This window comes from Panonychus citri, unplaced genomic scaffold (assembly GCF_014898815.1).
Source record: "Panonychus citri isolate SS breed McGregor unplaced genomic scaffold, ASM1489881v1 Contig00001, whole genome shotgun sequence".
Classification (NCBI taxonomy): domain Eukaryota; kingdom Metazoa; phylum Arthropoda; class Arachnida; order Trombidiformes; family Tetranychidae; genus Panonychus; species Panonychus citri.
This window is the reverse complement of record NW_026515406.1, coordinates 580,016-607,343: the sequence shown is the minus strand read 5'-3', so window position 1 is coordinate 607,343 and position 27,328 is coordinate 580,016. Positions and strand designations below refer to the sequence as shown.

The window sequence follows — 27,328 nt, the reverse complement described above, 5'->3', positions numbered from 1 at the left end:
TCTTAGCGATGGTCATTGTGTCTTCGATGAAGTCTAACTTGTGCTGTCGCTTATCGGTTGTCATGGTGGACAGGTCAAAGGCCGATATATGATCTAATCGAGCCACTATTGGATCCCAATTTTAAACAAACGCTTTTCCCGTTTTAGGACAAATCAACCAGGTTATTGTCTTACAAGGCCAATTGACCACTTCCGTTGAAACGGAAACACTGAGTGAACATGACAGAGACACGAGCAATCAATTAAAACTAACTAATAATCGTTGTATTAATTGTAAATGATCAACTTTAACACTTGACAATTAAGGTAAACAAATTGTCTTCTCTTCCCACTCTAATATAATTAATCAATCCAATAGTAATCATCTAATTATCTAATTGGTCAATTATTAGCAAACAAACAATTTGAGACTGTCCAATATTTTGATTAACCATCAAGATATAAAATGTAATTACGATTATTTTTAAATGCTATTGAACTCAAATTAGTCTATCAACAATTTAAATTGGTAATAAAAAAATCGTCACAATTAACGAGTGAAAATATTTAATTTCTAAATGAATGATTTCCAATTTAAATTGTTAATTGAATTAAATGTTATCCGATTTGGATTTTTTCGCAGTTATCGTTGGACTGGTCAGTTGTTTGGATCGTTGTTTGGTCAATCCTATTGTACTTTTCGTTACCTGTGACGGTCGACTGACGACCTCACTAGCGTCAAGGTCACTTTTCCTGAAAATATTTCTCAAAGTTGGTGGATTAAAACTAATTGTCTTATTGAAAGATGACCCTTCAGATAAATTGACCACTGAGCCGAAACCCGTTGAATTGAGGTTTTTTGTAGCAATTTGTTTTGATTGTTTAAATTGTTCACTAAATAATTCAACAGTGGCTGTCGATGATGAAATATCACCATGATAATAATTAGCTGAATCATTTTCAGTTGCATGTTCAACGATTACATGATTATCTTCATGATTAAAAAAAATTTCAAACAGCAAAGAACCAGAATTGTTGATACAAATGTAATTAACCCAATTAACGGAGCCAAGTAATAGATTTGTTCAACTATTAGATTGTTTGTAATTTGAACATTAGTCGATTCAAACTTTGATGATATATCAATATGCATATAGAAGGATATAAACAATTAGACACTCAACATAATTAGTTAATTGAATTACTCGTATAAACAATAAACTTTAATCACTTGACATGAAAATATTTACATGTTGGCATTTTAAGGTTTGGGTTAACGGTTCATTTGGTTTGATTATCATTGTCATCGTAATTGTCTGGTAATCAACACTGATTTTCAATTGTATTGTAGTTCATACTTAGCAATTAGTTGATTGCTTGGAGGGGTTTAGCTGAGTTGATTTGGTTGTGATTAAATTTAAGGTGAATTTTGAGTTGGAAATGTTTTTTTTGTTTATTTTTGGATATGAAAAGTATTACAATTGGTAATTGATGATTTACTAATTGTTTCCCTTTCGGGATAAGTTAATTTACTTAATTGTATCCAATGGAATCGATAGTTAATTTTTGTTAAGTTGTCAAGAAACAATTTGGTTGATTTAATTGTTTTTTTTTCTCGTTTGGTGATTTGATTTTAGATCATCTTCAATTATAATTCAACTTTTCGTTGATTTAATGATTTAACACATAAGGCACAATGGTCAAGAGTCTTTTGGTCATCTAATGAACCATCAGTTGGCTTAATTACTGATTAAATAGAGAAAGAATTTAATTAATACACTGATCATAATTAAAGTTAATTAGTTTTGTTGTTTACCTGGTGTTGGGTTTGGTTGAGGCTGAGGTTGAGGTTGTGGTTGTGGTTGTGGTTGTGGGTTTGGTGATGACTAGATGATAATTAGAATTAAATTGTTGTTATTGGTAAGTTACAATATAAGAGTTAATTGTTAACAATTAGTTAATTACCTTTGGTTCAACATGGAAAGCGACCATTGGAGCATCAATGTCACCTTGGATTTCAATTGTTGCAGTTCCGTCAGCGGCAACGTTAATTGATTTACCAGTACACTGACCACCTTTACAATCAAGTTATTATATTATCAATTAGGATGAGCAATTAAATTGTTAACAATTAATTTGCTTACCTTTACCAGAACCGTTAATGATATCACAATAAACTCCTTCAGGTAATCCAGTTTGAAAAGTTGATGTAATTGTTTTACCTTCATTGTTAATCACAATAAAAGCCTTTGACCCTCGACTGAAGGCAATTAAATTGTTATCGTTATCGTACCAATTAGCGACGGGCTCATCTCCGGCCACAGCTCTAAAGGTGACCATGTTAGCGATCGCTTTGAATCTGATTAAAAGAACAAGACAATTAACTGATTATCCAGATTATCAATGATTACAATTAATAGTTACCTGTGTTCACAAACCCAAGGGGCTTCACATCCACCGTCTTTCTTGACTACACGTTTGATGTTTTGTTGATCATCAGCTGGAGGGCCCATGAATTTATTTCTATCATTATCCTAGATTACAATTAGCCAACAATTAGATTACTCAACAATTAAAATCGTATAATCATATCACTTAAACTTACACCATCTAAGCTTAGTGGCCAATCGTAACTACTCATGACATTTGGAAGACCTTTTGATAAATGGATTGGAATTAATCACAATTTGGTTTTGTTTTTCGTGTTAATTGTCAACAATTAAATGGACTCACCGTAAGGCCAAGACAACATGAAGGCGGTTGCGAGTTTGTAGGCTCGGGATGAACGGAAGTTACAACCTCTCACTGGCTCTGATCGTTGGAGATCGTGATTGTCCACCATAGGAACGGCATCACCGCTCTTGACAAATGACCAGCCTTCACCAAAGTTTTTCAGGTACTTCAATTTTTGACCATAACCTCTGAACACATCACGAATTGATGATCGATAGTTAAACTCTAACACTCGACCTAAGGGAGTGTATTCAGCCATTGAAACGGCCCCACCAGGCATTACTTCATGAAAGATTATCGGTCGACTTCCAGAGGGAAAGTAAGCAGTATTTAAATCGTGAACTCCGTCAAAAATGGCCTGAATATCGGCAGGCCACATGTGTTTAGATGCATCCATTCGGAAACCAGCAATACCAATATCGATAAGATGATTAACGGCATCACGTTGTTTTGACCTGACATATTCACTACCAGTATCTAAATCATGAAGACCGGAGAGTTCACAGTTTCTGACCTGAGAGGGATTACCGTAATCGTGAATTTGTCCATCACCAGAGTTACATTTTTCCTTTGAATTAAAGTTTGAGGCATCAAAAGGTACACCTGGATATGATTTACCCGATTGACCTTGGAAACTTGACCCTCCCGAGCCGACACCATCCAATTCACCGGTCATATGGTTAAGAACCAGGTCAACGACAACACGAACTCCAGCTTTGTTACATCGATCAACCATCGATTTGAAAGCATTTTCATCACCACTTCGAGAGGCGATCTTATAACTGACCGGTTGATATCGTTCATACCAAGGTCGGATCGCAGCGGGTTCATACCAAGGTGCGGATATAACTGCGTACTCGAAAACGGGTGAAGTCTGAACGGCAGCGTAACCCGCTGGACCTAAAAACTGTTCACATTCATCGGCAATATCATCGAAACGCCATTCAAACAGGTTGGCAATAACCGACCGCTCAGGTGAGGTCGGATGCAAGTCCGAGTAAGAACCACCCGCTGATAAACCGGGAGCTCGGGAAATAAGTAAAACTAAATTAAGCACAATTAAAGGAAACACCGATGTTGCCATGATTGAAATTGAAACTGAAACTTTTACAATCAATTTCTCGAACCTTAAATACCAATTGGTTGATTAATTTATCTTAATTAATTGCCCTCAACTTGATTACCGCCTTGACTACAAAAATAAATTGTAATTAACATTTTTACCCAACACAATTAACTGATATTAGTTTGATTATTGTTTAATTGTCAACAAGATGATCATTTTGATTATGATTGGCTGATTTCATCTTGAACAATAGTTTTTGTCTGCCAATAATTTACAATTGTTTTAGTTAATTACAAATCTAATTGTTGTTGATTAACTAGAGGTGATGATATTTATTTTTGACAACCCAACACAATCAAATCAAAATACAATCATTATAATTGTAACTAATTGTATTTAGGATTGAAGTCTAAATAACTATTGACGATTAACCAATTCTATGAGATTTCCAATAATCAATTGATTAAATTTCTTGATAGACAAAATTAATCACAATTAAGCGTGATTACAGAATTGAAAATCTTAAAAATTTAATCAATGATTTATATAATTTAATGAAGATTAACTTGATTAATAATGTAATTAGTTGATCATTTAAGTGCGTGGCTTTAAATTATGACAATAAATTGTAACTATTTATAAATTGTTTTTCCTTTGGAAGGTTAAATTGTTCAAGTTTTAATCACAATCGTAAACAGAAAATAACTTTAAACTTTTCTCAACAATTAAGGAAATGTTTTAGTTGCATCGATTAATTGTCGTATAAATCAAGAAAGGGAAACTATTGATTCTTAATCATCGTGATTAACTGTTGGAATAGAAATGATTAATTTAGTTTAGTCACAATCGTTGCAATCAATGGGTTTAATTGTGATCAAATGGTTTGCTTATTTATTTGGATTGAAATATTTTCCTCTATTAAAGTTAAATTGGTTTAAAATGATTAAATTTAATCTCTTTGATTGGATACGAGTTTATATTGACCATCACAGTTCCGATGGTCAGTTACTGTCCCATTTAAAGTATATGAATGAAAGTGGTCAGTTTTGGTTAGTCTGTTGTCGAGGTTATTCACAGAGGGGGAAAATTTCCCGTCGACAAAAAGTGGCCTCATTTGGATTGGATTTTATTTGCTTATCACTGGTCAGTTACATTGTTTATCTTGCATATATCGAAACGGAGTCCGTTCAAATAATGACCTCAGTGTTTATCTTGATCAATTTTCTCGGTATCCGTTGGGCCTCAATTTATTGTGAACTTACCAATCAGTTTACTATACTTCGTGTTTTGGATGACCTTTTGTTTGCTGGTCATTTTGACGGACTTATTGACCTAATGGGTCCAGTTAATTGTAGACTATTTAAAAAATTCACTTTTATTATGGTCAAGTTTAACTCGTTTGCCGTTTTTGCCGCTGCACCGGGACTCGTTTTGTATAATATATTTGCCGTCCTCCGACTTGAGGTCATTCAACAGCTTTTCCAATCTGATCGAGTTGAAATTGACCGGTTAAGTGACCTATGGTGGTCGATTGAAAATCGATACAATCTACTAATTGTTGTACCCGGTCTTGTAATTACCATTATTTTTTTACTCCAAAATGTAGCCTGGTGTTTCACCCATATCATAATATTCATGACCTACTCAACGCTCATCTTGGATAATATTATAAATTCAGCTGATCATCATCATAGCTCATCGGTTGATTGTTCAAAATATTGGCGAGCAACTAATTATTGTTACAATCAAATCAATATAATGAAACAACAATTTAGCCCAATCACTTTCTATGGATTCATGTTGGGCTGTTTTGGAACTGATTTTGCCCTTTTCACTGGTTGTATTTACGGAACTGGAAATTCAACCTTAAACTTAATCATCGCTGGACTTGGACTATTGGCGGTCAGTATGTTGACCATGATAAACATAACCGCAGCTCAGGCCATTCGTAAGGTCAGTTTTGTGTCGGTAGAAAAGATGATTCATTCATTTCAATTTCTTTTCTTCTTTTTTTTCTGATTCCTTCCAAATTCAGATTAACTATTGTGAGAAATTAAATTATCGCCTTTCTTATTCCTGTAAATGCTCAATTAGTATCAAATTAAAGGTTAGCTAATTAACTATCAACTAATTAAATCATCGAGAGGAAGAAAAAATTAGTTTTGTCTATTTTTCCTTCATCAGAGATTGTCAACAATTAGACGAATGCAAATCTCACCAATTGGTTTTTATGTTGGAAATTTGTTTCTAATGGACAATTATCGTTACTTTGTGGTAAGCAATTAACCCTTTAAACAATTAATATCCAACAGAACAATTAACTTTAATTCGTAATTAATTTAATACAATAGTTTCTATTGGAAAACGGAAGTTTATTATTACTTTTTGTTACCAACTTGACAAAAAAATATTGATCACAATTGATTAACAGCAACAATTAAGATGAAACAATGATTATTGTGAATGTTAATCAGTGATGGAACTTGATGATTAACAAGATAAAGCAATTAAATAAGATTCAAAGATCAACCATTAAATCATATCAATCAGCAAATCAAATCAAATCAAATGTCTTTCCTCAAACTTTCAATAATAGTTAATCATAAATCAGTTGATTTGATTCCTTCAATTAACATGGAGATACAATTTATTCATTTTCTATAATTTAATCAAATCATACAATCAACTCAATTCTATTGGAATAATCAATGGAAAATGTTCATTAGTTGATTAATTTGATCATCGAACGTTAAAATTTTCATATTCACCTTGACATCGTTACCATACAATTAATTGTCTTCCAACGTCTTAAATTTTAATTTTAACGAGTTTTTGATTAATCCATTCATCGAACGATTAACAGGAAATAATTAGAATTTGTTGATTTAAATCAATTGAATCAATAGTTTGATAAAAAGTTTTAATTGTTGTTTCTCTCGTAAATTGTTATGTTGGTTAATAAAATCGGGGAAAAAATTTGAGAAAATTTCAAGTTTGATTGTTGATTGTATTTAATTATCGATTGTGGTTGCGAAGGAGAAAATTATTGTTAACAGATTTGAAAGAGTTAATTGTTATGAAGATGGTGATGATTTAATTTGATTTAGTTGCAATCGATCCTGACATCAAGAGACAACCAATTTGCTTACGAGCTGCGTCAATGATTGTAAATCGAGCGGTATAAGTGCCCTGAACAATTAAAGAATCGCGAAAAATGAGAAAATGGTGAAAATCAATTAATCAAGTTGAAGATTTTTAAATGAAATGACAATTTAAATATGAAAACAAAATTTGAGCTCAAAATTTGATACTTACTGAGTTAAACCAAGAAGGGAATTGACTTTGGGAGGCCATGATGAACTTTTCACCGACATCTGACCTGATTCCCGCTTTAACGGGACACTTACAGTACGATTCTGAATTATGGTATTTCATGCATGAATCAAATTCCATTGTCATCCAATCACAGATTGAAAATTCACAGGCAGGTCCAAATAAACAGGGTGTTCGTTCATCGTCCTTTAAATTATTGGCCTCAGATAAACGATTTCCAGTCCAAGTATCGACATAAAATGAAGTTTCCGCAGGTAAATCGGAAGCGATCTTATAAACTATCGTTGATTCACCTTCGTTATCAAAGTAAACTGGACTCGGGGAAATTGAAACATCGGTAAATTTGACAATGGCCTCAGGTCCACCTAGTAGACAATCAAGGGATCAGAGTTAATTGTTGCCAAGTAGAAATCAACTGATTGATTACTTACCACAATCAAGGAATTGAAATGAACTTGAAGGAGCGCCAATAATAATTGGAGATAAAATTAATAATAGAAAAGTAATTGTTGATAACATAATTATTGATTAAGTTGATTTACTTGTTGATTTGATTTCTATTGTAACAATTTAATCACTGCTTGTTTGCTAACCAACGTCTAGGTGTTTAAATAGTTTCAATTACTTGACCTATTGGTGATCACAATTAGTTAACATATGTAATAAATCAGGTCAAAAACCGATAACGATAATGATGATCATTGAAAAATAATCAATTAATTGTGAATCTAATTAACCAACAATAACCCAACATTCAAATTAAATCATCATCATTTAACTAGGTTAACTTTTGATGAACCAAATGAAACATTAAACTGGATCAATCGGTTAAATTATTTTCATCAGAATAAAACAAAAATTAATTTAACTAAATCATTCAATTGATTATCATTGATTTAATTAACACTTGGCCAAGGCTAAATTGCTAAGTATGCCGAGACTTTTGGTAAATTGTTACATTTCAACCAATCAAATAATTAGATAATTGTTACAATGTTTTAAACTTTTGTTGTTGTTGTTGTCTCAATAGTTGATTAGTTTCCATTTGATTAACAATTTTCTTTGGTTTTCGTTTTTACAATTACAACAATTAAAACAATTAACCTCTTCGTCCGAAGCCTCGACCACCACCACCACCATTAAAACCACCGACAAGTTGAATGGGAACTGTTGCCCTGAGGTCCAAACCAATTCCACACTGAGAATTCATTCCACTGGTCATTTCTCCCGTTAAAGTGATGATCGTTTTATGACCAGAGGTCGTTGAGAAAATTCTGTCCACATTATTTGGTACCCGTTTCGATTGATTATCAGAATAAGGTTTAATTGTCTCAAGTGAAGTTGAAAGTAATTCATCAAAATAAAGTTGACCAACATGAAGTAATTTACCTGAGGACAGGTAAATCTCAAAATGAATATGAATCGGTCGACCAGGATACCAACCAGGAACAATTGTTTGAAAATTAACTTGACCAATTGAATCGGAAATTTGATAACCTCGTAAAAATCTGTCAACTGGACTGATCGAGGTTGTAATTGTCGACCGAAAACCACTTCGACGTCCACCACGACCTGATAACGATCCAACTCCTGAATAAACACCCAAAGCATCACAATGCCAGATATCAACTCGTAATCCAGGTAAACCTTTACACGAATTAACTGAGTCCATTACGTTTATCGTTAAATTTAACGGGATTCCAGGTTTACCATCGGTGATATCTCGTCGCTCTAAGACATCCTTCAAATAGTATGGACCCTCAGTGGACATTGGGGTCAAGGAACATGTCCCGTTGGTCGATTGTCTTTTCGGTCGAGGCTCCAGGCCAATTGTGGTCACATTGGAAACACTCTTGTTCTTATAAGGTGAAAAAGTGACCACATTAGAGTTACTATTGTTATCACAATTAATTAGTTCCAGAATTGTTGATAAACTGAGAAAATATATCGCAATAAATTTCGTTGTTATCATGTTACTTTTTTGTTCAATGATAATCGAAATGATTGAACTTTTCGAATTGTAAATTTTTCCAGAAAAATGATTGAAAAATAATCTCTTTCTTTTATAAATTACTAATACTCTCTCTCTCTCTCTCTCTCTCTCATTTTATCTTCTTGTCATCCATTTTGTTTGTCTTCCTTTTCATTCATTAACCTTGTCTTCTGGGTATCCATCAAATTAACGCAACAATTTGACAGTTTTTAATAAATGACCGTAATCACAATTAGATAACAATTGAAACTATTGTTAGATTGTTAATTGTCCCTTCTGTTCAAATAGAATCAAGTAATTACCATGATTCAGATATTTACACAATTTTAGACTTTATTGTTGTGATCATATGAAATCGCAACAATTACAATCGTAACAATTAAGGTGCCAATCGAGTGAAGGTAAATATTGAAATCGTAATTATCTTTTAATGATAATAAGTGAATGTTGATTTTTAATTTTACCTTTTTCTCTTCTTAATCCAATGACCAATTTAATAATGATTAATTCGTGATTTACTATTTACACCATTTTATTGGATCGTTGCTAGATTACAGTTGAAGGATTAGTTGATTAAGAAAATTAAGTTAATCAAGTTGCTGTAAGGAAAAAACAAACAATCTGATTAACAATCAGGTCATTTTGACATCATAACAACTTCGTATTCTCAATGTAAAGATTTAATTAAATAAATTAATCAAATTACAATACGGTAACGCTAATTGGACAGATTTGTTTTCTGAATAACTTTCGAACCACGTTGACTATAAACATGTGACTGACGGATTTGGAGTCGCTATGACACAGGACTAAGATCAAGGTCATTGAGGTAGTGAATGAACCTCCATTTTGGGTGAGAAGTGGAAGTGAGGGAAAAATTTGTGATTCTTGAATAACTTTTTTGTCTTTGGGTATTCAGACACCAGACTCAAGTTATGGGAGTTTGAGTGATACTCAATATTAAGGTTATTCCTGGTCACTCTGTTATGAAAGGTTTCAAGGTCATTTGATGATCAGAATCAATTCGAGTTCCAACCTGTAGGATACGATCCATTTATGGAGCTGCAAAGAGTAAGAATTAGTAAACATTAACGAATGAGCGGTAGTTAATTTAAGTCTGTTTTGTCTCTTGTGCTCTCAACCAATGGCATTTCCTATTTACATAATTTCTTTTTATTTCAGATCAATTAGCTAATTCAGAAGAAGATTTTATCGGTGTAATGTTTACTGATCTTAGGACTTTTCAATAATACAGAAGCAACTTCTGTTGAATCCTGGACAGATTCTCAAATGTTACCAAAGGTTTTCATCTAACAAAAGATTCTAATTAAACTAATCTCAACTCTAATTTTAAGTTTAATAGTTTGGCCATACTCAATTGTCATATTGAAATATCAAGGTCATTCCGGTCATTCTGTTAGGATACAGTTCAAGGTCATTTGGTGGTCACAAACTACCATAACTTGAGTCTCAACACTAAAAAACAAAAAAGTTATTCGAGAAAAACTTGTTGGAAACTTGGTGAAATGCCCTGTATAATAAGTAACTTACGGTAAACTTAATTAAACACTGTCATTTTCTCTGTTGCAAAAGTTTTCCTGTTCGGCTCAAAAATAAAAGTGATGAGACGAGAATTTTTTCTCTACATTTAATTAGAGAAGGAAAGATATTGAATGCTCCTCCGTTATTAGCAGATATGAGGTCTAAAATGTTAAAACCATATTGAGTAAACCTGGTTCTCTTGAATGTGGCTGCTCGAGTTGCATCCAGGACAAATTGAACACCTTCGAGCGAAGCAATAAGCTACTGGAGCACATGAGGAGAATGATAAACATTTTGATCCAGTGTCATTATTGCGAAAAACTACTTAAATCAGATCAATGGTCGAAATCGAATTTGAAGATCTTTCATTGGGCATTAGGAAAGACGCAAAAATCACTTCTGAATGAATTATTACATATATTAGAATACTTTTCACAATATATGCAATTGTAAATCCATACACATTCGACTAATGTTGTCAAGTAACAACCTCAAAATCTCAAGAGTTACAAAACCAGAACATAGATGGAGTCACATTTATTATCTTCGCCGATTATTGTAATAATTTCATCATAATCTTAATCCAAATTGTTGAAAATTGTTCAAAAAAACATAATTAGAATTAACAGATCTCTCTAAAGTTTAACTAAAAAACTGAACTGACGAAAAAGTCACAGTGTACTTTTATCAATAATAATCTAATTGTTCTAGTCGAATATATTGTCAACCAATCCTTCAACTAATCAACAGTAAACAATTAAAGTTTATTTCTCTTAAACTTTCCCTCTCTCTCACTTTCTTTCTCATAATTTAAACTCATTCAATCTCATTAATGGAAACTACAATTAGATCAATTGTTCACCCAATGAACATTTGAATTACCGTTAAAATGGAAAAAAAAGTTAACCATTAATAATAATAAAGAAAAACGTGTTTCTCCCCAAGAGTTTCTCTGGTATATGTTGGCATCTTTTTCTTGTTTCATTTTTTAAGAAAAAAAGTTCAACATGAATCTAAATCTAAATCCATCTGATTCCTTAATTACTTTGATCATTCTCACCATAAAACGAACATGAAAAACCCTTGAAACCGGTTCTCCATTGATAACTTACCTGTTCTCCTCTGAAGATAGAGAATATTTTCATTTTCTCTTCTCTTCTTCTCTTCTTCTTCTTCTTTTCTCTCATTCACATTTTCTAACATTCTAAATCAACATTGGTTCTTATTCTTGTGCTTTGTTTATATCTTTGTGTAAATGTCTCCAATTGATTAACCATCTTAAATTGTTTTCTTCTAATTAAATTCTCAACATCAATATCTACTTAAAACTCTCTCATTCTAATTGAAGTGATTTGTTGATTGGTCTCAATGATTGATTACAATTCCATCACCTTAGAACCAACATCATCTTCTAGACACTTTTTCCTCTTCTTCTATTACTTATTCTTAATCTGTTGATGTTTACAATTAAATCCAACAATTGATGTTTATTTTTCTATTAATCCACTAAATGGAATTACTATTGTACCTTAATTGTTGTCATCTTCTTATTAAATCGTCACTATTGTTTCGTATTTAATTATGATTCCATTTAGAAGTAAATTCAATGTTTCACTTGGAATCAATTGGTTGATTATTTTTTCAATTCTTCAATTGATTATTATTTCCAATGGGTAAGAATTAATTTTCTCTCCATGATTACCTTAATTATCTTCCAGTGATTAACTTAATTTCTCAACAATTCTCTGTATTGGTCAATCGTCTCTTTTGTTTTCTATCCTTGATTTTTTTCCCCTCAGACTGACCATCAGAATTTGACCTTTACTATGATTTCGCTACAATTTAGCAATCAAATTGATTCTTAATTGTTTCAAGTCATTTGAATCAATTTAAATTAACTTGTTCACTTTTTAAACTATGGTTAACACTATTTTATTTGATTGACAGTTTCCATCGATAACCAAATTATATTAATAACAATTAACACAATTAAAAGTTGACTTTTGTCCTAATTACAATTTTCATAGTAAAGGTTAATTTCAAATTGACTTATTGTTTAACAATAATCAACATTTTCCTTTCACCGATTAATTTATTAATCAATTAAAGTTTAATTATTTGGGTTACTTTTCAATTCTTATATTTAATTGATTCAATTCATTTTCTAAATCATAATCAAAAACAATCAACTTTAATTATTTTCAATTCAGTTTCCTCTTTTTTTTCCAGTTAATTTAATGATCAACTTATTATTGTCATTTTAATTTAATTGTTGATAAAATTGAATACACGTAGTTGATTTGTAATTAGTGATTTTGATTAATTTACCTTAATGATTATGATTAAATTTTGATGATTCCATTGTTTGTCCTTGATTAATGAAAATAATTACAAACAATCAGTCAATCATTAAGATTTTCTTATAACTATTATTATTATCATTTCAATTGCTTCCACATAATAGATTAGATTAATTTGATTGTAACAATCAACAACAATTAGCTAACTACTAACTAACTAACTTATATAATTAAGTAAATCATAAAAAAATCTGATTCAAACTCAAACTTATCAATAGTTAATTGTTATCATTATTACAAAGTTTTCCTAACCAACTAAATTAAATTCACAATTAACTCACTAAACTTAATTAACTTGCATATGTAATATTGTATTACTTTATCCTTGCTGTTCTGTTATTAATTCAGTTTAAATTGTTTGAATTGATTATAAACATAATGATAATTTAATACAACCTTGATTTGTATTAACCTTGTTCAAAACTAAATTGATTATTAATCAATACAAATTAAGATTGTTTTCAATTAATTAACTGAAAAGTCTGATGATGATGTTTTTGTCAGTTAATCGTGTTAATTGTTGAATGAGTAACAATATTTTCCAGTTAATTGCTTGATTCTGATTGAAAAGTTTTTCCGCTTTTCATGTAGATTAATATTTCCTGATTCTCAAATTTATCGTAACTTTAAAATCTCCTTTTGATTTGATTGTTATCAGATTAATCAATTCGGACCTTAATTGCTGTTCATTTAACTCGTTGCTGATTAGAATCAGTGAAAAGGGTTTGAAATTGAATGAACTTGAGCTCAGGTCATTGGTCTTTCTGATTGGAGAATATGATTAATCTAATTTCATGTTCGAATTTTGATTTTCTCTTTTTCTTATAGCCAAACGCATGAAAGAAACTTTTCATTCGAATCATCCTCATCTTCATCCTCATCATCTTCTTCTAGTGTGATTAATGAAAGTCGAAATCGAGCTGCTTATATTGACGGAAGTGCAGCAAGATTTAATTCCAACTTTGGATCAACCAAACGTCCATCAAGAACTCAACCTTCGCCATCAGAACGATTCGATGATGAAGATTCATCAGCAACTCATTTAAGATCTGTGATATCATCGAGTTACCATGATAGTAAAATTGCCGATGAAAGGGACGAGATACCCGAAAGAAAAGAGAAAGATGAACGAGAGTCAAGTGCCGAAGTTATCAGTTCATCTCGTCGAGGTGATGATGAAGATGAGGACAGAAAAAATAATCAACCATCAGAATCCTCATCAACCTTAGCACCCGATAAACCGATAAGGTCACAAGGAGTGAAAAAAAGTCGGACAACACGTCCACCAGCCTCACCACCGAGTACATCAACACAACCTCCTCCTCAACAAACATCAACAAAATCCACTACAACGCACAGTCCAGCCGGACAATCAAATGGTCATCGTGTAATTAATACTCATTCCTCATCTCGTCCTAACGGTGAATCATCATCATCATCATCAGAATCATCAGAGTCTCGACCAGGATTGATCAATAGTAACTTTGCCTCATCGAGTGTGCCAAAGTCGACCAAGCAAATCAATCCATTTCTATCAACCTCAATTCATTGTGGTGAAAACATTACCCTAAGCTCACTGACCACTTCAATTGTTTCTCCAGGGTGGACAGAGGGTGAAAAATATCCCGCCAATGTTGAATGCGTTTGGATTATTACCGCTGTAAGGTCACATTTTACTCATAAAGAGTCAGCGATTTTAGTTCGAGTGAAACATCTTGAGATTGAACAAGATGAGGTCGATTGTCCCTACGATTATCTTGAGATTAAAGGTCACAAGAAACTCTGCGGGTTTATGCAGAACAAAGAGATTCTAATTAATTCGTCAAGTTTAATAATCGTTTTCCACACCGATTCCAATAATGAAGATCGAGGTTTCGAATTGGAAATTTATTCTCATATGGATGATTGTACTCTGGAGGTTAAGGCAACGAACTCAGGTGAAATAACATCACCCGGATTCCCGAAAAATTATCCCGATTCAACTGATTGTTGGACATTGATCAATGCGAAAACTTTAATCAACAGTGGATCTCGAAGTGGTGGTTCTTTAAACGGAGATGGACACGAGAATTTAACCATAATGGTGACATTTGATTTCATTGAATTGGAACCAGATGATCAGTGTAATTATGATTTTGTTGAATTCTTTGAGGTTGATAGTTACACCAAGAAACCAACCAAAAGTTTAGGTAAATTTTGTGATGAGAAATCAATCAATAAACTATCTGAACGCACCATTGATTATAATCCTGATCCTCGAGTATCATCATCACCTCAACCATCAACTCACCTTTTAATTACTCGTCCAACAAATACAAATAATAACAATCATCATCATCAAAGTGAATCAGTACAACCATCATCTTCATCCTCATCATTGAAATCATCATCATCATCCTCATCTTTGGCCAATGAAAACATTAAATCAAGGGCAACAGTTAATGCTAAAGGACCTTATCTATTGGTTCATTTTAAATCTGATCAATTACTTAATCTAAGAGGTTTCAAAGCCTCTTACAAGGTTGAAACTGATCTGTCAAGGTCATCGCTTTCAAATTGTGACTGGACTCCCGATGAATCCTCCATGACACTGAGCTCACCTCAATATCCTAAACCATACCCACCGAATAAGGATTGTTCATTAATCTTAAAATCACCTCGAATCGATCAGAAAATTATTATTGTCTTTGAATCATTTCTCATGGAGATTGATAATAATTGTACTTTCGATCGACTTGAAATCTATGATGATTATGCTTCGATAAAAGGTGAATCATCTAGTGACAATAAGCCATCAAATGGAGTTCGAGGGTCATCATCTAGTCTTTATGCCAACGGTTTGACCATGACAAAAGTACCGACAAAAGTTTTCTGTGGACACAAATCGTCCAAATTTAAATACCTTTCGAGTGGACCATTGATACGATTACGATTTGTTTCCGATTCTCTTCATGAACATCAAGGTTTCTTTGCAAGGTACAAGTTTATTCAGGGTGAAAATATTGATGTTCAACCTTCAAAACCGATTGAAATTTTTACTCAAGTTCCTGAAAATGCTTCGATAATTTTAGGCTCATCTCATCTTCTTTCTTGTCATCCAAATATTTTACACATTAATCAGCCCTCATCATCATCATCATCATCATCTTCAACTCGATTACCTGAAACAAATGACCAAAATAATAACAATTATAATCATCATGTGGGTGACATTAATTTCAATCAGAATCACAAGAATAATAATAATAATCCAAATAGTAAAAATATTTTATGGTTCAAAGATAATCAATTAATCACCGACGGAGTCTCTGAAAATGGGACTAAATTGTTGATTCGTGAATTTTCAAAGTTAGATGTTGGCAGGTACTCTTGTAAATATGGCTCTGCCACCGCTGAGGCTTGGCTTAAAGTACAAAACACCGAGTGTAGTATAACCTTCCGTAAACGACCTCGAGACGCTGTTCTATCAGAAGGAGAGTTCACCATCTTTGAATGTAATGCCATCTCTCCAAGTCAACTGTCCAGTAAAGTGACCATTACCTGGACCAAGAATGGTAAAAAATTGGTAAACAATTCTCGAGTTGATAAGCTTAAAAATGGTTATCTTGTTATTAACGGAGTAAATCAAGAAGACTCTGGTCATTATTTTTGCGTTGTTCGGCTGGAAGATTATCCCAGTTGTACCTCTCAAGCCGGTGCTCGACTTGATGTAAACGCACGTGCCAACGTTGAAGATATTTGTGGTAAACCAAATTTAGCACTGCCCTCCAAACAAAAGCCTCTCCTCGACTCGGCGGGTAAAATTGTCGGCGGTGCAGATGCAAGGAAAGGCGCTTTCCCCTGGCAAGTAATGTTCTGGGACGTTAATCGGAAATCATTTTGTGGTGGAGCGCTGCTCAATGAACGCTGGATAGCCACGGCTGCTCATTGTTTCACCCAGAATAAGTACAGTCCACCACCTCCGCCGTTGGATACAATTGTTGTCCGTCTTGGTAAATTTGACCAGAAAGATACGGAAGAGCAAGAGTTCAACACCAAGATACAAGATATAATTAAACATCCCGATTATAATCCGGAAACTTTTGACAACGATCTGGCCTTGGTTCGTGTTCGAGATCACATTTTATTCACTGATTACATTAAACCAATTTGTATTGGTTTCTCACGATCTCTTATCGATGGACTTTTCTTCACTGATAACCAACGGACAATTAAAATGGGCCATGTAACCGGTTGGGGTCAGTTAAAAGAGAACGGACCTCAACCTCGTTATCTTCAAGAGATACGAATGCCAATTGTTGACCAAGATTCTTGCCGTAAGGCCACTTCCTTTGCCGTCACGGGTAATATGTTCTGTGCAGGTTATGCTCAGGAAATCATCGGTGATGCCTGTAAAGGCGATTCGGGTGGACCATTTGTCGGACTCTCTTCCGATCGATGGTATCTAATTGGAATCGTCTCCTGGGGCGAAGGCTGCGGTCGAACGGGAAAATATGGTTACTACACAAAAGTCTCCAATTACATCGATTGGGTCAAAGGATTGATTAAACACTAATTGTTGACTCATTTAGTTAATCAGTCAACTTTTCATCAACTTAAATTTATTTTTCCATTAACTATTTATTTAAAAATCTTTCCTAAAATCCGAGAATCGCAACAATTTAACCAATACAATTTCAATCATCAAGAATTACATCATAATCAACCTTTTCATTTTTCCCCCTGTTTTTAATTGTAAGACTGAAAAACAATTAATTAACTAATCAGAGAGAAAAAAAAATAAGTAAATTAATTATTAGTAAAACCAAATTTACTATTAATAATAATATCAAGTACAATTATCATCATTAAACAACAACAACAACAAAGATGATCCCAAGGTCTTGATAATTAACTTTAAGGAATCAACAATCAACTTAATTTTATCATCACTATGATTGAATAATAATCAATATCAAAAATCAATGCCATTGACAACAATTAACAAATGGATTATCCTCCTTTTCATCATCTCATTATCATCATCATTACTTATATTGTGATAGATTGAAATTATTGTTCAATCTTGATTTGATTTGATTTCTTTTGATTAAAACTAATCATTTAATTGACTGGATTTGATTTGATTTAATTTAATTTATCTGGTAAAGAAAAAGTTGTTTATCTAATTGTGTGATGAAACTGGTTTTCCTTCAATAAAGATAAACATCAAATTAACATTAAACTGCAATTAGTTGATTGTCATGACATTTAAATTTGTTTTTAAACTTTTAAATTTTGCTATTTTTAAGTTTTGTCCATTTATTGAATAAGTTAAACTGACCATTGATTGAGACCAATGGGAATAGGTCAAAATTAGCGATTTAATCTAATTGTGATCAATCAAATGATTGATGATGGCAATTGTTGTGATTGTAAAGTATTTGAAAAGAAACAGCTTGAAATTGATTCAATTATTGAAAGAAAAATATTCAAATCAATTAATTGATTAGTAACTTTATTCATGGTAATTCATGGTAATCATTTCCTTGATTGTTGGGAAAGTGATTCCATCCGATTGATAAGTTTAAATTGGTGCGATTCGGTTTTAATTACAATCAAAATGATCTCGAGAAAATTGATTCGATGTTTACAATTAACTCTCATTGTCTTTGGTATTTGTAATATTATCGACTCGAGTTTACGAGTTTACGAATATTTGTCTGGACAGTTCAATCGAACGGCAATTTATACATTTTATCGAGCATTTAATAAACTGCTCCAAGGATCTATTTTGATCTTTGGCCTTCGATGGGACCAGTTGATCCGATGTGTTGACCTAATTGAGACCATGAATTTTGAACATTTATTTCCTAACCAAACGAAAACCGGACACTCGAAAATAATTAAGTTTAATCTTCTAATGGCTTTTCCAGTCCTCGTTTCTTTAATTGCAACAATTTGCATCGATTTTAATCCGTTCAGAGATTCACAATTCATAAAATCGACCTCATATATGATCAGATTTTTCCTCCTCCCGGCGAACATCATGAAAATGTTCACAATCCAATCGATTCTCATTTATCTCTCAATTAACCTAGGAAATTATTTCGATATTATCAATCGGAAGATAATTGATTTCAGTCGAAGTGTTAATCGAGATAATTTTCACCTTAATCAGATTCGTTGTTTGTACAGTTCAAATATACGAGCCACTCAAGCGGCTGAAAATTTTGCCGTTTACATTGTGGCCTCCATTTACTTTGAGTGTATCTGCCTGAACCCGATCATTTTTCACCGTTATTTCATTGATTCATCTGGTTCACTAATTAGTAGTAAATTTTTTTACTACATGATTAAAGTTGTAATAATGATCTTAATGACTTACCTGTTTGTCTCACTTAATTGTCAAGCATATAAATCACTTGAAGATTTACATAAGATCTCATTGTGTCGAGATATTGATCAAGAAGAGGTAACAAAGTTAATTAGTCCGAAACAATTAATAATCATATTGATTAAATTTGTTTCTCCTCTAATTTAGATTCAATCATTTCTCCTGAGAATGAGTCAAAAAAATATTGGTTTCACTTTCCTTGGGCTATTTGTTGTTAATCTTAATTTTATCGCCTCACTATTGACCCTTACGATGACCATTGTCCTTTACACTCAAACAATTATCAACCTTTGACCTGATCAAATGTTAATTGATCAACATTTCCATTGATTGTTAACCATTCATCTAAATTCAATCATTCAATCAATTACCAATTACAAACGCGTTACTTTTTGTAGCTGATCATGTCAATCAAATAATAACAATTAACTAATGTTACCAATTGTTTTCATCTATCATATTATAAGTAATATCAATAATAACTTTCAATTGATTTAATTTTGTTTCTAATTGTGAACACAATTAATAAAATGAATCAGGTACTAATCAAAGTTAAACATTAAACCGTAACCAATGTTAATTTATATTCATACAATTATAATTGTCCCTTATAAATTGTAATTATGTGTTTATATGTGAGTGTGTGTGTGTGTGGTTAACTGTTAATGTTAATCAAAAGTTAATTGTTATCACAGTTATGATGATAACATAATCATATTAAAAATCAATTTAATTGTGATAAGTGACCTAACTGAATCTCTGTTACCTGAATAAATCATTTATCTTCCGGTGTTTTTTTTTACTGTTACAATTAACTTACGTTTGCGGTTAAAACCCGGCAAAGGTAATAATTTAGTGTATGATTTAGGAAAAGTATATTAATCACTTGGTTAATTAACACTCTGTTCACGATTGTAAACCAATCAAAGTTAATTGTGAATTAAATAGATGACGTGGGTTTTATAACCTTAGCGGGGTTTTACTCTTGTTGAACTCGATACGCTGAGAGAGTAGTAAATCAATTTGATTGATTTTCTTTTTGTAGTAGTGATCTAATTGTTATCGATTGTGAACTCACTTGTTTCTCTCACCATTTGATTAAATTTACCAATGAATATGTGGTGATGGTATTTAACAATCAATTGGACAACACTAAACAACACCAACAATTAGTTAATAAAATGCAATTCAATCAACCAAGTTGTTTGTGTTTCTATCTTTTTCTAGTGATTAACTTTCTGTTAGTTAATTATTGTTCATCGGCATCTTTAAAATCATCATCATCTCCATCATTCTCAACTTCAAATGATTATCAAATTTACTCGGGTGATAATTTGCCAAATTGTTCTCGAGCTGATTTAACTTTCGCTGCCGATAATCCGATTCCCAAACAATCAAATGGAACCACTTTTCTTCCCGATTTTGATCCAACCGTTGTACTTAATGTAGTCGACGCAATTGTCAATGGTGACCTTTGGAACGACGTTGTCTCGGGAATACGAACTGTTTTCACTCATTGGCGAGATCGATTGTCCCTTAATCCACCATCACCAAGTACCAAAAGTTTTCCAGAAAATTCAACCAATTCCGCTAATCAATTACCATTAGTTGCTTTTGATTGATCAATAACCAGATAAATCCAATTGTGTAAGTAAAGAAAACCAAATTTGTAACCAGAGATCCTTAATTGTTGTCAATCCATTGACAGGTAAACATTGAAATCCTAAATTATTGCTCACGAGAAAAGTTAAATTACAATTAAAAGGATAGAGAAAAAAAAAACAAACTAATTATAGTTAATCAGTTGATTTTTTCGCGTTCAACAAAAAGCAATTGTAAAAAAAACAAAAGAAAACAATAAGCAAATGATTAATCAAATTGTTACTGTTTCTTTTGTAAAAACTTAGAGTGAGAGAAATTAACAATTTGTTTATCACAATAAACTTATATTTTGAAAACAACAAGAACTTGGAGCAACTTTCCAATTATAAAAATAAGCTTTTCGAATCATTAATTGTGATTTACAAAGGAGACCAAGTTGCTTAATATTATCATATTTTTGTCTCATTTCCTTGGTATCCTGTTTATGGGTGATGAGAAAATTGTTTGAACATCCTCGTGATTTATATTCGGTATCAAAACGAGGATCATGTTGTCGGGTTATATTTAATGGTGCCAACCAAACACCAAGAGTAACATCCTCATTATGATAAAGTGAAAGAAGATGAGAATTGGTGACAATATATTTAACTAATGAATGAGATATAACATAACCACCGCCCAGAGCATAAGGTAAATATTTGTCACATAGAAACCAATTATCTTCAGTCCATTTTCCTTGGCGTTTAATATTTGCATCACCATTAAAATATCCCCAATAGAGTGTTCGAGAATCGGCTTTTTTACTTTTCAATTCATCGTAAAGTTTATCAATTCGTACGAAAGAATCATCATCAACCTTTAGAATAAATTTATAATTGAAACGAGAATATGTCCACCGGAGGGATTCCAAAAGCTTTAGACTAAGGGTTGAATAGGAATCAAGAATATGAGGGAAAATTATGATATCATTGAATTTTTCTTGCTCCTTTTTTAAATGTTCTAGAACTAAATTACCACCAGATTGTGTACCCATAACAAAATAATACTTGATTGACCGATTCGATCCAATTAGATTAATCCAACTTTCCCTAATTGCATCTCTACGATCTTTGTATCCTGGTGCAGACATGATTAGAATTACTAGATCAATCTCTTGCTTCTGAGAGGTTGTTAAGTGAGATGATAAGTGTATTAATCCATTAGCCAGGCCAACATCGGTTAATTCTTTACCCATATTATCACCGCCACCAAAACCCTCGCTTTCATCGTTACGTAAAAGACCAGCTTCTTGGTTATTTATCTCTTGATTGGCCTCATCATCGACAGTTGGTGATTTAAGCCTTGAGGAACATAATCCATCCATATTCCAAAGGAGACCAAACATAAATCCAGTTGAAAAAAGTGCTAATCCTCCAATGGTAATTAATACAACCGTTGAATGGAATCGGAAAAATTTTTTACACACAACTGATGGGCTGGTAGATGTTGGCTTAACGATGAACTGCATCACACTAGATTTGATTATCGATTATTGAAGTGAAGATGATCAACTTTAAAGGAGAGAGAGAGAGAGAGAGAGAGACAAAAAGGCAGAATTTTTTTAGATTGGAGAAACAATTGAGGTTAACAAATAAGTGATAATAAATATCGTTCGGTTTTAGAATTGGTAAAAATGTAAAATATGCACATAGAGTAGAGAATAAAATTGTTGATGATTGTTGAATCTTCTCCGTGAAAAATTGTTCAATAAGGAGACAGAAGAAGAAGAAGATAAATATTCGAAAAACATAGTTAATTAATAAAATAGACAATTAAGACAAATTGATTAATTAAAAAAGACAATTGATTAATGTGAGATACTTTTTCCATGATGATGTTGATGCGGCAATTTTAGAGTTACAATCTTTTTCTCTAATTCTAAGCTCGCAAATGAGCAATAATTAGATAAACTGTTGAGCTAAAGGACACATTATGATAGAAGGTAAATTTCAATAATTGTTTCAATCAACTAAATTAATTCGATTACAGTAAACAATTAACTCGAGTTCATTTGTAGTGAATTGTGTTAATCTGATTGACCCAAGAAAGTAAATGTTTCCAGCTGATTAACATTGGAAAAGTTGAAGGCGCGAAATTTGATGTAACAATTTCGTTCTCAAAATAGTTTTTTTTTATTCGTAATTGTTATGATTAAATTAATTTTTTTCTGTAATTAACATTTGAGAGGTTAGTTTAAGGGAGTTTCGGAAGAAGAGAATGAAGAAAATGATTATTTGAAACTCAATGTGATTCTATTGTTTGTTTATCCTGTTGAGTGAATATTTTTTGCAAATGTTTCGTTAACAATTAAAGGAAGCACAATTGAAGCATCACAATTAACTTTTACACATTTAGCGTTTGATTTAATTTTACCCCAAGAAACAGCTTCATCTGGTCGAGCTCCAGAATCGGATCCATCAAATTCATTTGCTGTGTTGATGAAAACTGAATAATCGGCTCCATTTCTCTGAGAATATTGAACAACATTTTTCATTAGAATAAAGAAAATGAGAATTTTTTCGTTCTTTATAATTACCATTAAATTAGCGTTACAAATGTGATGTTTAATTATTCCTCCGCCGATGATTAACATGCCCGATTTTTGGGCTTTAACTGCAATCGTATTGATCCGCCTTATATCAGAAGCAATGTCAACAATTAGTCCAGGATTTCGGAAAGAGTGAAAATAAATCATATCACCAAGTGACCCATCAGTTAGTCCAGGGCAAAAAATTGGAATCTTATTACGAGCTGACCAATAGCATATCGATTGGTCATTGTTAATCTTTTCACCTAATCGGGTGATCATTTTTGATGGAGTCCAAATCTTTTGCTCATCTGATTTTTGCTCTGACAACATTTCATCCAAAATTGGGATAACCCAATCTTCAAATTTACAATAATTCTCATTGGGTATTAATAAATTTCCAATCCTATTGATACCTTTTTCTCTGAGATAATTTCCTTTCAGGTTAAAGTCACCAACGAATGTAGGAGCTAAACATTTGATTAAATCTTCTTCTATTCCACCAGCAGTGGTCACAATACAATCTACCTGAAAATAACAATAGAGTTAATTAACATTCGCAAGGTGATCTCTGTTAATAGTTACCATTTTATGTTGAACAATAAATCTAATGACATCTCGAAGACCACAAGAGACAATATTAGATGTATAACCAAGGAAAATTGAACATCCACTTTGTTTCCGAATGAAACAATCGCTCTCCAAATCATCGGGAGAAAATTCTTCTTTCCTTGCTTTAAGCTAATTACAGTTGACAAGTAAAAAAATAAGAAAAACAATTAGACGAAAAGTTAACTAAAATCAAACAAAAACATTTACCATTTCATTGATTATTTCAATGGCTGTGGATACATTGGTGGCTTGGAATCCAGTGGTTTTGAATGAATTAAAAAGTTCCGCGGGATTAATTCCCTTGTTAAAATCATACCCATGCACCTCAAGAGAAAGAAGATCATCATCTTGATCATCTTTTAATTGAGTTTTTTGGAAAACAGATGAACGAGCAATTAAAGGACTTTCATCAATCACTTTCGTTGAGGAATCATTTTCATTTTCACAACACTTCACATCACCCAAAACCTTTGATACCTTTGGATCCATAGAATTTCCAACAATTTAGATTCTTCTCAACAAACTTATCTAAAATAGAATTTAAAAAGAAATGTAATTTAAATGGTAACAATAATTAAAAAGATTAACAATTTAAAGAGATACGAAAATTAAATCTTCCATCACATGTTCACTATTTTGATTTTGGTTCCAAAACGAAACTAACTCCATCTATTGGGGAGAATCGAATTTATGGAAAAACATGTTTGATTGTTTATTTTTTGTTCCTTTGAAAATGTGAACATTTAATTTGTTCATTTGATTATATTTCTCAATTAAGGTTGTAATTAATTGTTAATTTGGTGAATTTAGGATGACTTCGTGTGCTGTGACTGCTTTTAAGGCCCTTAATGGGATTTTCTCTGTTTATAAGCCTCCATATCTTGGAAAAGCTGCTTTAACTGAAATGATTAAGAAAAATTTAGCTCAAGGTAAGTTAATTGTTGGCAATTTTTGTTTCGGTTTTTTAATTTGCTCATTTTTTGTCTATTTTTCCATCTGTTTTTTTTGTAGGCTTGAATGAAATGGAGGTCAGGCCAGTGGCATCTAGAGTTGTTATTGGTGGGTCACTTTCTAAAGGAGAAAATTTAACAGTTAATTTAGTCACAAATTATGCTGATCATCCATTAGTTGTTGGTCCAAGATATCAGATTAAAGATATTAAATTAGTGCTAGTAAATCATCTTGATTGGTTTTCATCTGGCGTTATTCCGGTCGGTATTGGACCTTCTGGGTGTTTTAATGGTAACAATATTATTTACTTTCTCTATCATTTAGACCTTTACTTATATTAGATTTTTTTTCCTTTCCATACATATAATTTTTAGCTTTTAGACTAAAGAAATCTAATCCAATCAGATGTTACGAGTTAACTGGTAGACTTGGATACGCAACGGAATCTTTTGATTCTTCAGGAGAAGTTCGTGAAAAGTCAACTTATGGTCATATCACTCGAGGAAGATTAGAATCATTTCTTAGTAGAGTTGAAGCAAATCACCAATCACTCATATGGACAACCGTTAATGTCGATATTAAATCACAAGAAGCTTATGAATTGGCATCTAAAGGCTTATTGAAACCCAAACAAAGTAAAAATATGCCAATAATTTATTCCGTTAAGTGTTTGGAATTTGATCTACCCTATTTCACCATCCAAGTTCAATGTGTCAACGAATGGCCGACTTATCTTAAACGATTCATTCACGACATTGGAATTGGATTAAAATCTAATGCAACTTGTACTCGTTTAAGATGCACAAGGTTTGGAACTTATAACGTTGATGATTCGTTGCTTCCCTTTCATGTTAATCTTGAAAATATTGTCAATTTATTGGAATATTTTGATCCTAAACAAGGTAAACTTGTTCGTCCAATGATTGATCAAAGTTTGACCAACGATCTAGACATTGATTATGATGAATATTCATCTGATAATCATGAGGAAGAAATGAAAGATTTGGAATCGATGACATTCAAATTTGAAAAAGATGCTGATGGTTGGATTGATGATCGAAGCGATTTAACTGACGATAGAATTTAAATCTCACTAACGAAAAATTCTTGTAAATTTATATGATTGTAATATCAATGATTTGTAAAAAACTGAATCTTTAAATATTTATAGTAATTATAATAGTAACCATAATAGCCAATTATGTGGTTAATCTTTGTAAATATTGTGATGTTTTAATTATAGATTAATATTTTCATAGAATATGTAGATGCTATTAACAGATCAATTTTGATTTGGTTAATTTTGTGTATGATTGTGTGTGTGTTTGTGTAGATTAAAGGGAAAATAAGCAGACTAATAGTTGTAAGTTGACTCAATGGATTAATCAGAGATGAAAAGGTTCACAGACTAACAATACACTCACTGATTTATGAATGAATGATTATTTTAAAGTGATTATGATAGAGATAGTAGAAATGATAGAAATATTTGCATATTTATATATGTAATTATGATTATTCTGAAGATGGAGGTGGATGCTCCTCAAATCCATCAGATTCAATGACCAAAGCTCTTTCCAAAATAACTTGACCCTCTTTATATCTTTGAGCTTCTTCATTAGCAAACTCATAAATCCATCCAAGCTTGTTGTCACAATTCTTACAGGAAATATCTCGAACTTTATGTCTTCCAGTTAACATGGCTCGTTCCTGAATTTCACTGTTGACAAATTAAACAAGAAAAACAGGTTTAATAAAAAGATTAAAGAATGAGAGCAAAAGAGAAAAAGAGAAAACCAAACCAAAAGAGAATAGAAAAAAGCTAAAATTAATCCTATTCACATAGTTAACCCTTCAACTGATTAACTAACAAATCAGCGAGGTTATCTGAAGATCAATCTTCTGAAATCTAATTAAAAAAAAAAAAAAGAATAAAAGAAATACCTGTAGGTAAGATTAACTGCTTTCTTAAATAGATAAGCACGTCCAGTGGATCCTGTAAATCGGGTTGAGGCCAATTCCTTTTTATTAGTCAAAACGGTGTCACAAGAAGCACATGAGAATAACCTTTCACCTCCCATATGTTCTAAATGAATACGACCCATGATTGGAAAAGAAAAATAATCAAATTTAACAGAATTGAAACAATTAGAAAGCAAAATCCTTTTAAATGTAAAGAGAATTTTTTTGTTTTCAATTTTCTTTTTAAAGGTAA

The 27,328-nt window shown here is 32.2% G+C and overlaps 10 protein-coding genes across 11 annotated transcripts; 4 read left to right on the top strand and 6 right to left on the bottom strand.

Annotated features, from left to right (window-relative positions):
• Positions 1–1,180: 1,180 nt before the first annotated feature.
• LOC128397908 (alpha-amylase-like) lies at positions 1,181–3,832 on the bottom strand. Of its 2 annotated transcripts, XM_053358685.1 has the most exons (7): positions 2,713–3,831; positions 2,585–2,634; positions 2,404–2,513; positions 2,124–2,338; positions 1,945–2,054; positions 1,796–1,865; positions 1,181–1,725 (listed from the first exon to the last, which is right to left on the bottom strand). In XM_053358685.1, the coding sequence occupies exons 1-7, from the start codon at positions 3,794–3,796 to the stop codon at positions 1,628–1,630; spliced, it is 1,737 nt and encodes a 578-aa protein (XP_053214660.1). In that variant the 5' UTR covers positions 3,797–3,831; the 3' UTR covers positions 1,181–1,627. The 2 variants fall into 2 exon arrangements, with proteins under 2 accessions (XP_053214660.1, XP_053214668.1); XM_053358693.1 differs by lacking the exon at positions 1,796–1,865 and having other exon boundaries at positions 2,713–3,832.
• Positions 3,833–4,649: 817 nt separating this feature from the next.
• LOC128389659 (uncharacterized) lies at positions 4,650–6,089 on the top strand. Its single transcript, XM_053349317.1, has 3 exons — positions 4,650–5,731; positions 5,814–5,885; positions 5,963–6,089. The coding sequence occupies exons 1-3, from the start codon at positions 4,718–4,720 to the stop codon at positions 6,062–6,064; spliced, it is 1,188 nt and encodes a 395-aa protein (XP_053205292.1). The 5' UTR covers positions 4,650–4,717; the 3' UTR covers positions 6,065–6,089.
• A 641-nt stretch (positions 6,090–6,730) lies between these two features.
• LOC128390284 (uncharacterized) lies at positions 6,731–7,838 on the bottom strand. Its single transcript, XM_053350012.1, has 3 exons — positions 7,543–7,838; positions 7,094–7,476; positions 6,731–6,967 (listed from the first exon to the last, which is right to left on the bottom strand). Exons 1-3 carry the CDS (start codon positions 7,628–7,630, stop codon positions 6,872–6,874), a joined length of 567 nt encoding a protein of 188 aa, XP_053205987.1. The 5' UTR covers positions 7,631–7,838; the 3' UTR covers positions 6,731–6,871.
• A 372-nt stretch (positions 7,839–8,210) lies between these two features.
• Positions 8,211–9,083, bottom strand: LOC128397163 (uncharacterized). The gene has a single exon (XM_053357850.1). The coding sequence runs from the start codon at positions 9,081–9,083 to the stop codon at positions 8,211–8,213; it is 873 nt and encodes a 290-aa protein (XP_053213825.1).
• Positions 9,084–11,431: 2,348 nt separating this feature from the next.
• Positions 11,432–18,117, top strand: LOC128389379 (uncharacterized). The gene is made up of 2 exons (XM_053348988.1): positions 11,432–12,319; positions 13,835–18,117. The coding sequence occupies exons 1-2, from the start codon at positions 12,228–12,230 to the stop codon at positions 17,559–17,561; spliced, it is 3,819 nt and encodes a 1,272-aa protein (XP_053204963.1). The 5' UTR covers positions 11,432–12,227; the 3' UTR covers positions 17,562–18,117.
• A 131-nt stretch (positions 18,118–18,248) lies between these two features.
• On the top strand, positions 18,249–19,873 carry LOC128389849 (uncharacterized). The gene is made up of 2 exons (XM_053349526.1): positions 18,249–19,460; positions 19,530–19,873. Exons 1-2 carry the CDS (start codon positions 18,510–18,512, stop codon positions 19,674–19,676), a joined length of 1,098 nt encoding a protein of 365 aa, XP_053205501.1. The 5' UTR covers positions 18,249–18,509; the 3' UTR covers positions 19,677–19,873.
• A 1,375-nt stretch (positions 19,874–21,248) lies between these two features.
• Positions 21,249–23,038, bottom strand: LOC128389563 (beta-1,3-galactosyltransferase 6-like). The gene is made up of 2 exons (XM_053349207.1): positions 22,845–23,038; positions 21,249–22,534 (listed from the first exon to the last, which is right to left on the bottom strand). Exon 2 carries the CDS (start codon positions 22,489–22,491, stop codon positions 21,316–21,318), a length of 1,176 nt encoding a protein of 391 aa, XP_053205182.1. The 5' UTR covers positions 22,492–22,534; positions 22,845–23,038; the 3' UTR covers positions 21,249–21,315.
• Positions 23,039–23,131: 93 nt separating this feature from the next.
• LOC128389755 (probable deoxyhypusine synthase) lies at positions 23,132–24,801 on the bottom strand. Its single transcript, XM_053349418.1, has 4 exons — positions 24,370–24,801; positions 24,136–24,291; positions 23,560–24,078; positions 23,132–23,490 (listed from the first exon to the last, which is right to left on the bottom strand). The coding sequence occupies exons 1-4, from the start codon at positions 24,649–24,651 to the stop codon at positions 23,287–23,289; spliced, it is 1,161 nt and encodes a 386-aa protein (XP_053205393.1). The 5' UTR covers positions 24,652–24,801; the 3' UTR covers positions 23,132–23,286.
• A 31-nt stretch (positions 24,802–24,832) lies between these two features.
• On the top strand, positions 24,833–26,334 carry LOC128390096 (pseudouridylate synthase TRUB2, mitochondrial-like). The gene is made up of 3 exons (XM_053349799.1): positions 24,833–25,091; positions 25,174–25,404; positions 25,488–26,334. The coding sequence occupies exons 1-3, from the start codon at positions 24,974–24,976 to the stop codon at positions 26,198–26,200; spliced, it is 1,062 nt and encodes a 353-aa protein (XP_053205774.1). The 5' UTR covers positions 24,833–24,973; the 3' UTR covers positions 26,201–26,334.
• Positions 26,321–27,321, bottom strand: LOC128390374 (protein yippee-like 5). Its single transcript, XM_053350119.1, has 2 exons — positions 27,058–27,321; positions 26,321–26,833 (listed from the first exon to the last, which is right to left on the bottom strand). The coding sequence occupies exons 1-2, from the start codon at positions 27,216–27,218 to the stop codon at positions 26,629–26,631; spliced, it is 366 nt and encodes a 121-aa protein (XP_053206094.1). The 5' UTR covers positions 27,219–27,321; the 3' UTR covers positions 26,321–26,628.
• Between the last annotated feature and the right edge of the window lie 7 nt (positions 27,322–27,328).

Excerpts from the sequence above, each read along its gene's own strand:
- LOC128397908 (XM_053358685.1), bottom strand. The coding sequence starts at position 3,796 with ATGGCAACATCGGTGTTTCCTTTAATTGTGCTTAATTTAGTTTTACTT. Across the intron at positions 2,339-2,403 it reads CCTTGGGTTTGTGAACACAG|ATTCAAAGCGATCGCTAACA; the intron begins GTAACTATTAAT and ends TCTTTTAATCAG. Across the intron at positions 2,055-2,123 it reads CATTAACGGTTCTGGTAAAG|GTGGTCAGTGTACTGGTAAA; the intron begins GTAAGCAAATTA and ends TTGATTGTAAAG.
- LOC128389659 (XM_053349317.1), top strand. The coding sequence starts at position 4,718 with ATGATTAAATTTAATCTCTTTGATTGGATACGAGTTTATATTGACCAT. Across the intron at positions 5,732-5,813 it reads CAGCTCAGGCCATTCGTAAG|ATTAACTATTGTGAGAAATT; the intron begins GTCAGTTTTGTG and ends TTCCAAATTCAG. Across the intron at positions 5,886-5,962 it reads CAATTAGTATCAAATTAAAG|AGATTGTCAACAATTAGACG; the intron begins GTTAGCTAATTA and ends TTCCTTCATCAG.
- LOC128390284 (XM_053350012.1), bottom strand. The coding sequence starts at position 7,630 with ATGTTATCAACAATTACTTTTCTATTATTAATTTTATCTCCAATTATT. Across the intron at positions 7,477-7,542 it reads ATTTCAATTCCTTGATTGTG|GTGGACCTGAGGCCATTGTC; the intron begins GTAAGTAATCAA and ends ATTGTCTACTAG. Across the intron at positions 6,968-7,093 it reads TCCCTTCTTGGTTTAACTCA|GGCACTTATACCGCTCGATT; the intron begins GTAAGTATCAAA and ends TTAATTGTTCAG.
- LOC128397163 (XM_053357850.1), bottom strand. The coding sequence starts at position 9,083 with ATGATAACAACGAAATTTATTGCGATATATTTTCTCAGTTTATCAACA.
- LOC128389379 (XM_053348988.1), top strand. The coding sequence starts at position 12,228 with ATGATTCCATTTAGAAGTAAATTCAATGTTTCACTTGGAATCAATTGG. Across the intron at positions 12,320-13,834 it reads TTGATTATTATTTCCAATGG|CCAAACGCATGAAAGAAACT; the intron begins GTAAGAATTAAT and ends TTTTTCTTATAG.
- LOC128389849 (XM_053349526.1), top strand. The coding sequence starts at position 18,510 with ATGGTAATTCATGGTAATCATTTCCTTGATTGTTGGGAAAGTGATTCC. Across the intron at positions 19,461-19,529 it reads GAGATATTGATCAAGAAGAG|ATTCAATCATTTCTCCTGAG; the intron begins GTAACAAAGTTA and ends CCTCTAATTTAG.
- LOC128389563 (XM_053349207.1), bottom strand. The coding sequence starts at position 22,491 with ATGCAGTTCATCGTTAAGCCAACATCTACCAGCCCATCAGTTGTGTGT.
- LOC128389755 (XM_053349418.1), bottom strand. The coding sequence starts at position 24,651 with ATGGATCCAAAGGTATCAAAGGTTTTGGGTGATGTGAAGTGTTGTGAA. Across the intron at positions 24,292-24,369 it reads TTGAAATAATCAATGAAATG|CTTAAAGCAAGGAAAGAAGA; the intron begins GTAAATGTTTTT and ends AACTGTAATTAG. Across the intron at positions 23,491-23,559 it reads TTTGTAACGCTAATTTAATG|AGAAATGGAGCCGATTATTC; the intron begins GTAATTATAAAG and ends CAATATTCTCAG.
- LOC128390096 (XM_053349799.1), top strand. The coding sequence starts at position 24,974 with ATGACTTCGTGTGCTGTGACTGCTTTTAAGGCCCTTAATGGGATTTTC. Across the intron at positions 25,092-25,173 it reads TAAGAAAAATTTAGCTCAAG|GCTTGAATGAAATGGAGGTC; the intron begins GTAAGTTAATTG and ends TTTTTTTTGTAG. Across the intron at positions 25,405-25,487 it reads ACCTTCTGGGTGTTTTAATG|CTTTTAGACTAAAGAAATCT; the intron begins GTAACAATATTA and ends TATAATTTTTAG.
- LOC128390374 (XM_053350119.1), bottom strand. The coding sequence starts at position 27,218 with ATGGGTCGTATTCATTTAGAACATATGGGAGGTGAAAGGTTATTCTCA. Across the intron at positions 26,834-27,057 it reads GCAGTTAATCTTACCTACAG|TGAAATTCAGGAACGAGCCA; the intron begins GTATTTCTTTTA and ends ATTTGTCAACAG.